Raw genomic sequence first — 10,010 nt, forward strand, 5'->3', positions numbered from 1 at the left:
ATTATGTTATATATGTATTGCTTAATCACAAGACACTTTAATACGATGTCCAATCAATTATACTATTTAATTTATAATAAAATTTATTATGTTTGTTCAATTTAATTAAAAATATACAAAGTAAGAAAATTAATTTTCCCTCCTAACGGTGTCCAAACCTTGGGAGACCCTTAATGTGAGATAAGGCGAACTAAGCAAATCCCCCAAGGACCATTCCCTCCTCATGGACCCCAAAATCCCTTTTTCAAATTATTTTTTTTATTTATAAAGATTTAACTTAAAACTCTCTAATAAGTTAATCAACTAATTTTACTATAATGCTATAATACCATATATTTCAAACTTTTAAAAAATATATTAAAATGTTTTAAAATAAAATAATCTATGATACGTACCAAATTGGTTGATGCAATATGTTAATTAATTAGTTGATTTGGAGAATTAATTTGCTTTGGGACCCATGAAGTGGATGAAATCGGATGACTAATTAAATTCAGTGGAGTGGACAATGACGTAGAGATATATAACAAATAAAATATTAAAAATTAAAATAAAAAAGTGGTTTATGGTTTGAAAATAAACAAAAAAAAATATATATATATAGATGGTAAGTAACAAAAAAATATGTATGCAATCTAAACTTTATAACAAACAAAGTTTGAAAAACTCTCTAATTAAATTATTTAAACAATCTTATTTGAAAAGTGACGTTTGATGAAATCTTTTATAAGATTACAAGAATCAAACAGACCTGATCTCCATTCTCCTCTATTATAAATAGAGTATTATAAATAGAGTAGTTCACCATCTCATTTGAGCATCCCTTTCTCATTCAACTAAAAGAGTTTATAAAATATCAAGAATGAAGAGTTTCTCAATCTTTCTTACCGCGGTGGTGGTAGTGGTAGTGGTAGCGGTAGCCTTGGCTGGTGAAGTGGCGGAGGCGAATGTGACGTGTAACCTGTTGGAGCTGAGTCCTTGTTTGGGAGCAATAAACTCGCCGAAAGTAAATCCGACAAAAGAGTGTTGTGCGAAACTGATTGAGCAGCAACTTTGCTTGTGCCGTTTCCCACTGAACCCAGCGTACAAACCTTACATTGATTCTCCAAATGCTAGACCTATCTTCGCTGCCTGCCGCATCCCTTTTCCAAAATGCTTCATACCAAAATCAATAAACTAATTAAAATATTATATATTAATAATTTGATGTCTTTATTTGAGCTGGCGATCATGCATGTGAGTTTGTAATTGTAATCCATTCAAGTTATGATATTATATATGATGGATGCATGGTTGGATCTTACTTAATTTTCTTTTAAATGTTCAAATTCAAATAGAGTTACATCGATCTAATTAATTAAGGTAACAGGCATGATAATCAATCAATCACTTATTGATTCTTAAAAATCAACTAATTAATCAATTTTTAAAATGATATCATTTTTTCCAGATCAGATCTTTTGCTACCGAATCATCTATTTCCCTATTTCGGACAATCATAATGCAGTATTATTATTATATTATTAAATTATATTTTGGGTTGAAATGAAGAGAGATAGACCCAGAACCCGGATATAATTATGAGTCAACTTCATTCATGTAAAATCATGTTTGAGAATCACATCACAAAGGAAGGCACATCAGAAAGTGTTATTTAGTGAGTCTTGCTTCACTCCACTCATGTAAATTCACTTACTAATTAATGTAAAACCATTTATTTCATCTTTAAAATCATTTATATTTTCATGTAAATCTAAAAAACATGAAAATATAATTCACTTGAATATATGCATAATGTATATATTCAATATGCATAAATTTATTTGTAATATATTGAAATATATTTTGACAATTTATTTAAAAATTTATATAATTATATAATTATATATTAAATTTATACATATAACAACATATATATATATAATTATTTTTTAAAAGATATTTAAATTATTTTGTAATATATTTAAATGAATTTGTAAAACAAAATATTCAATTTTTTTATAATATATTTAAATTAATTTGTAAAAAAATTATTTGTAAGATATTTTAAAAAAATTATTTAAATTATTTATATTTTATATAATTATATATTAAATATATATAAATGTTAATGTAAAATGACTAACACATATGTAAAAATATTTATACGTTCATGTAAAAACATTTATGCTTTCATATAAGTCTGTAAAAGAATAAAAAAAAATAAAACAAACGTTACCCGGTGAAGCAAACTTCACCTGAGTATTTACAGCGCTCAAATGAGTGAAACAAACACTACCTGGTGAAGCTTGGTTCATTCAATATTTGCAGCGCTGATAGAAGTGAAGCAAACTTCACTAGGTGTTTACATTTGTAAGATATTTAAATGAATTTACTTTAATTATTTTATATAATTATATATTAAGTATATATTAAGTATACTTAATATATAATTATATAAAATAATTAAAGTAAATTCATTTAAATATCTTACAAATGTAAACACCTAGTGAAATTTGCTTCACTTCTATCAGCGCTGCAAATATTGAGTGAAGTAAGCTTCACCAGGTAGTGCTTGTTTCACTCATTTGAGCGCTGTAAATACCCTTGCTTCACCGGGTAGCTTTTATTTTTTATTATTTTTTTGCAGACTTACATGAAGGTATAAATGCTTTTTGAACGTATAAATGTTTTTATATAAATATGTTAGTGGTTTTACATGAACATTTATATATATATATATTTAATATATAATTATATAAAATATAAAATAATTTAAATAATTCTTTTTAAACATCTTACAAATAAATTTTTAAATATTTTGTTTTACAAATTCATTTAAATATATTAAAAAAATGAATATTTGGTTTTACAAATTCATTTAAATATATTTACAAAATAATTTAAATATCTTTCAAAAATAATAAAAATATGTTGTTATATGTATAAATTTAATATATAACTATATAATTATATAAATTTTTAAATAAATTGTCAAAATAATTATGCATATTGAATATATATACATTATGCATATATTCAAGTGAATTATATTTTCATGTTTTTGTAGATTTACATAAAAATATAAATGATCATTTTAAAGATGAAATAAATGATTTTACATGAATTAGTAAGAATTAGTAAGTGAATTTACCTGAGCGGAGTGAAGTGAAGCAAAACTCACTAAATAATACTTCCTGACGTGCATTCTTTTGTGATGTGATTCTCAAACATGATTTTACACGAACGAAGTTGACCCATAATTATATTCGGGTTCCGGGTCTCTCTTCATTTCAACCAAAAATATAATTTAATAATATAATAATAATACTGCATTATGATTAGTTCGGAATAGGGGAACAGAGGATTCGGTAGAAAATCTAATCTGCCTTTTTTCTCTCCTAAAAATAATAATAAAATGAATAGAAGGTATTTTAAATCAAGAGTTTATATAAATAACTTTTTTTAGTATATATATGTTTTATAGTGTTTTTTTATATGAAATTAAGGACTTAAGAAAAGTAATATATCATAAATTATTTTTAAAAAAATGAAAAAAAATTTGATAAATTAAATGATATATGATTGATAAAAAAATAAAATATACAATTTATTGGAGATAAACCTTAACGAACAAGTCATAAATTAATTAAGAAAACAAAACAAACAAAATGAAATATACAATTTTTTATAATAATAATAATATCTTATTTTTAGTTTCAAGTTTGTTTATCATAGAATAATATAATAAATGTTAGTTCTATTGAAGAGATTTATATGAGTAATGACTAGATTTTAATACTAAGGATTATAAAACTAATTTAAAATATTTTATTATTGATGATTTAATAAATAAATGATGATGACTGAATATTAATTTATTTATAAATCACATCAAACAAGCTCTTATCTTTTGGGGAACAATATATTCATTTTATATTTTTTTTCTTTTACAAATTATTCTGATTAAATATCAAATTTAATTTATTAGAAAACAAATAGATTAATAACATTAATAGCTTATAAATATACTTAAAAAAATTCAATTTAAAATACTAACTTGTTTAAATAAATAAAAGTCAATAAATTAATAAGGATGGTAAATTATTAAAAAAATGGAAACAAGATTATTTGAAAAGTGATATTTAGTTACAATCTATAACACATTTATTATAAGATTATTTTTTAAATTCTGATCTAAATTATTTTTTGTATCATATATATTCTTTTATGCATTATATATGTACATGTTATATTGTCTTATAATGTGTATTTGCGTGTGCGCAATGGAAGAGTCCCTACATTAATTATACAAGAAAATTGGGATATTTATTTAAAAAATATATTTTCATTTAATAAATTACTATTTAGTTCCTAAATCATCAAATATTATGTTATATATGTATTGCTTAATCACAAGACACTTTAATATGATTTTTCAATCAATTATACTATTTAATATTTTTTTTATTGATTTATAATATAAAAATTATTATGTTTGTTCAATTTAATTAAAAATATACAAAGTAAAAAAAATAATTTTCCCACCTAACCTAGCCTATCAGTGTCCAAACCTTGGGAGACCCTTATCGTGGGATAAGGGGAACTAATTAAGCAATTACCAAGGACCATTCCCTTCTCATGGCCACCAAATCCCTTTTCAAATTAAATTTTTTTTATTGTAAGGATTTAACCTAAAACTCTCTAATAAGTTAATTAACTAATTATACTAATCTTACTTTAATGCTATAATACCATATATTTCAAACTTAAAAAAATACAAAAATATATAAAAAATTGTTTTAATATAAAATAATTTATGATACCAAATTGGTTGATTTAATTGGTTGATGCATCATGTATTGATTGTCCATAATATGTTAAAGTTATATTTGGAGAATTAATTTGATTTGGGATCAGATGACTAAATTCAGTGGATAATGAGTAGAGATACAAATAAAATATTATAAAGTAATATATATTTTTTTTATTTTAAAAAAGAGTATGGTTGAAAAAAAAATAGATAGTAAGACAAAAATATGTATGCAAATCTAAACTTTATAACAAACAAAGTTTGAAAAGGTACCAGAATGTATCTAGTCTCTAATTAAATTATTTAAGCAATATTTTTATTTGAAAAGACAAACCTAATCTCCATCCTCCTTCTTTCCTATAAATTAGAGTAGTTTACCATCTCATTAGAGCATATCACATTCTCATTCAACTAAAAAGCTTATAAAATATCAAGAATGAAGAGCTTCTCGACCTTTCTTTTCGCGGTAGTTGCAGTGGTGGTAGTAGTAGCCTTGGCCGGTGAAGTGGCGGAGGCGAAGGTGGTGTGTAACCCGTTGGAGCTGAGTCCTTGTTTGGTAGCAATAAGCTCTCCGACAATAACTCCAATAAAAGAGTGTTGTGCGAAGCTGATTGAGCAGCAACCTTGCTTGTGCGGTTATATAAAGAACCCAACTTACAAACCATATTATGATTCTCCCAATGCTAAACGAGTTGCCATCGACTGCCTCATTCCTATTCCCAAATGCTTCATACCATAATCGAATAAACTAATCAAAATATTATATATTAATAATTTGATGTCATTGCTGATAATGTGCACTATTAGATTGTAATCCATTATGATTATGATATTATATATGATGCATGGTTGACTCTTACTTAATTTGTTTTTAAATGCTCAAATTCAAATAGAGTACATCTAATTAATGTTATCATGATAACCAATTAATCACTTATTGCTTCTTAAGAATCAATTCATACCCCTTTTTTGCTTAAATTTATAAATTTTTATTTTGTTTTAATTTATGTATACTTGTAAACATATTTATCATATATATATATATATATATATATATATATATATTTGAACTTATGAAGAAAAAAAAATGCATTTAGTGTTAATTGAACCCAAGATAATATATATATATACATATAACTTATCTTACAAACAACTTAATAACTAATATAAATTTATTATTATTATTCTTAAAAGATTTTTTAATGTAAAGTTTGACACATAATATATATTTATATATTTTGAATTGGACTCGAGACGATGACGATATAAATTCGTTTATGCTCACGAACCAATTATTTATAACACCACAAATTGCATTTTTTACCCTTTGTTGTTTATTAATGTGAGATGCATTAGTCTATTTGCTCTTGTTAGATCCTTGTCTTTTATTTTTTCCATTAGTCACACTAATTAATTGCGAAATTCTCATTATTATCTGATTAATGTTTGTAAGAATATATAGACTATAAAATATGCAGTTTCTTCCTACAAAATTTTGTTCTTTGGATCAGAGTTCTATATATTATCATCGTAATTATTAAACGTTAGGTTGTAGAAGGGGGATATATATATATATATATATATATATATATATATATATATATATATATATATATATATATATATATATTCAATCTTTAAGGTTAAATGGATGAATTATTTAATGGGCATGATTTATGAATAAATAATACAACATTCTTAAGCAAAAGAAAAAAAATCAATCGCTTATACTGATTTTTTTTTATTAAGTCATAAATGAGATGTTTTGCATTATATTGAGTTTTATGTAAATTATGTGAAATCTACTAACTAAATTTAACTAACTTCAATAATAATGAAATACAAGTAAAATATTGAAAATTGAAAAAATAATAATAAGAAAAAAAATCAAAAGTTTTTTTTTTTTTTTTTTTTTTAAGAAAACGACCTAGTGTCATATAATTAAAAAACTCGAAAAGAACTTAATCTGAGTTTAGAGATTAAGGCAAAACAAACATTTGTCTAAACGGATAATATAATGGACAACAATTAAGAAATAACAAACACAACAAATTGCAAACAATCAATTACATTAAACAATAGAAATTTAAAGCGTATTGAAATTAATAGATTGAGTGACTTCTTTATAGGGATGCACCATCTTTGACATATTAACCAATTTCTTTTTCCAATTTCTTTCGCAAGTGTGTATTCGCCTCCATGTTTGAATCAATGCATTTCCATAAAAAATGATGTCTCTGCAAATATGCTCAACGTCATTTCAAACTCTAGAAAAAACTATAGCATAAAACTATAGCATTCTGCTCCATTCAAATATGATAAATAATAACAACAAAGAAATACTTAAATACGTTTGAAGTGAATACATTACCCTTACCATGATACCAACACTTAAAAATTTAATATTCTAGTGTAAGGTTATTTTAAAAAATTTATTTTATTTATATTTATCTTTTTTTACTTTCAAATATTAAAAAAACTGAAGTGTAAGTTTAAAAGGAGTTAGATAAATGAACGATAATTTTGAATTAAAGTGAGTTAGTTTTACAAAGTAACAAAAGCAAAATTATTAATAATAATAATACATATATATATTTTTAACAATATTATTTGAAAAAAATGAATTGATGAAATTCTTTAAAAGTAAAATAATAAAATAATAAATATATATTATATAATATATATATATATATATATATACCAAAGTTATATATAAGAAAAAATAAAAAAATAAAATTAATAATATAATACTATTAAATATAAAAAATTGGGGAGGATCGGGCTATGCAACTGCATATGTTGTCTAACCCAGAGTCGGCCCTGCATGTATTGAATGTCCATAATATGTTAAAAGTTATATTTGAGAGAGTTTATTAAGCAAATTGCTTTTCCCACCCCCTCTGATATTCCCCCTTCGGTCTCACTCTTCACTTACCTCTAAAATTACTTATTTATCCTATTACTTTAATATATTTATCTTTCTTATTTTATTTATTTTACTTATTTTATTTTATTTAATTATTATGTTTTTTATCATTAAATATAATTAATTAATTTTTAATATTATTTTTTTTAAATTTATTTATTTAATTAAAAATACAAAATTATTATTTTTATATTATAACTGTTTAAAATATATAAAATATTAAAGTGTGTCTAATTTAATAAAATATAAATATTTAATATTTTATTATATTAATTATATATATATATATATTAAAAAATATATATTAAAATACTTATAAAAACAATAGTTGAATAATTCAATTTTCAAATAAGTAATATGAAATATTTTAATAAAAAATATTATTAAAAATATTATGCAATGTTATAATGTTATTGTATATATTATTAAGTAAAATATTATATTTAATTTGACTAATTATTAATATGTAATATATTAAAAACTTTATCTTATTTATTTGATAGATAATTTTATTTATAAAGAACACGTTTTAATATTTAATATTTATAAACAATTATAATATAAAATAATAATATTTTATATTTTAATTAAATAAATAAAGTAGAAAAAATATATTAAAAATATAGAAAAATGATAAGGATAATTGGAGGCGAGTGAGGAGTGGCGCCGAGTGGGTAGGCTCAAACTCAGGAACTTAGGATATTATTCACCTCATAAGTTAGGCTTGAGACGATGATATAAATTATATATATGATTAGTGTCTGATTGGAATGATAAAAAAATGTATGAATTATATATATTTTATAATTTATTGTTTGATGGTTGGTATAAAGAATTAATAAAAAAATAAGAAACTATTTTATTTTTGGATTTATATAAATTATTTTAATATTTAATATTAATTATATTTAACCTAATAAAAATATATTTAATTATCATATAAATATTTTAATAAATAAATAATAATATTATATGATTATATAATATATATATATATATGTGATTTCTCATATTTAAATTCTTATAATTAAATAAATGTTTATCAATAATTAATATTAATACATATATAAGGATAAAATCACAAACAATTTATTGAAAAATTACTTAAGAGAGATGCTATAATAAAAACAAATTATTTTAAAATAAATAATAATAATTATTTTATAATTTAGTTTGAAATATGAAAGATAATATTTTTAAAAAATTTATTAAACTAATAAGTATTTAATAGGAGAGATAATAATTATAATTAATAATATTATTATTATTTTTATGCTACTAATTATAAAACAAACATTAACTTTCTTGTAAAAATAAATAAATTTTAAATTTTAAAATATTTTTTTTTTATAAAATTAAGTTTATTTTAAAAAAAAATTAAGTAATAAATATTCAAATTATAAAATATTTAAAATTTAATAATTAAAATTTAATGAAAGATTATATTATAAACTAATAATATAGGTTAATATTGGAAAAATAGAAAAATATAATTAAGAACAAAAATTAAGAATTTAATACTTTTTGTAACCGGTGTGGCGTAGAGGGTTACTAATGTATACCCTTCTAAGGTATAAGTTATTTCATTAATTTTATAATTGATATAAAATTAATTTAACCAAACACCTATATACTATAAATACCTTATAATATTTTCCTGAAATGGATGAAATCAGATGACTGAAGTTTATTTTTCTTTAATAATGTTTATGGTTGAAAATAAACCAAAGATAGATGGTAAATAATATTATGCTAATCTAAACTTTATAGCAAATAGTGTAACAAACAAGATTACAAGAATATTAGATTATTTAAAAATATTATTTACAAAGTGACATTTATTTAAAAATATTATTTACAAAGTGACATTTGAATGAAAATCTTTTACAAAATTACAAGAATCAAAGAGACATCTACAATAAAATAGAGTAGTTCATCGTCTCATTTGAGCATCCCATTCTCATTCAATTATTCTCTATATAATTTATAAAATATCAAGAATGAAGAACTTCTTGATCTTGCTTACTGTGGTGGTAGTGGTAGCCTTTTCCGGTGAAGTGGCGGAGGCAAAGGTGCCGTGTAACCCGTTGTCCCTGAGTCCTTGTTTGGAAGCAATAAACTCGTCAATAATAACTCCGACAAAAGAGTGTTGTGCAAACCTGATTGTACAACAGCCTTGTTTGTGCATTTTCAAACAAGATCCAGCATTCAAACCTTACGTTGATTCTCCCAATGCTAAACGAGTTGCCACCGCCTGCGGCATTCCTGTTCTAAAATGCATGCTTCATACCA

The 10,010-nt window shown here is 22.5% G+C and overlaps 1 protein-coding gene across 1 annotated transcript; it reads left to right on the top strand.

Annotated features, from left to right (window-relative positions):
- The first annotated feature begins 862 nt into the window (after window positions 1-862).
- On the top strand, window positions 863-1,180 carry LOC124925211 (non-specific lipid-transfer protein 2-like). Its single transcript, XM_047465182.1, has one exon. The coding sequence runs from the start codon at window positions 863-865 to the stop codon at window positions 1,178-1,180; it is 318 nt and encodes a 105-aa protein (XP_047321138.1).
- The last annotated feature ends 8,830 nt before the right edge of the window (window positions 1,181-10,010 follow it).

The sequence above is a fragment of the Impatiens glandulifera genome, chromosome 2 (assembly GCF_907164915.1).
Source record: "Impatiens glandulifera chromosome 2, dImpGla2.1, whole genome shotgun sequence".
NCBI classification, from domain to species: domain Eukaryota; kingdom Viridiplantae; phylum Streptophyta; class Magnoliopsida; order Ericales; family Balsaminaceae; genus Impatiens; species Impatiens glandulifera.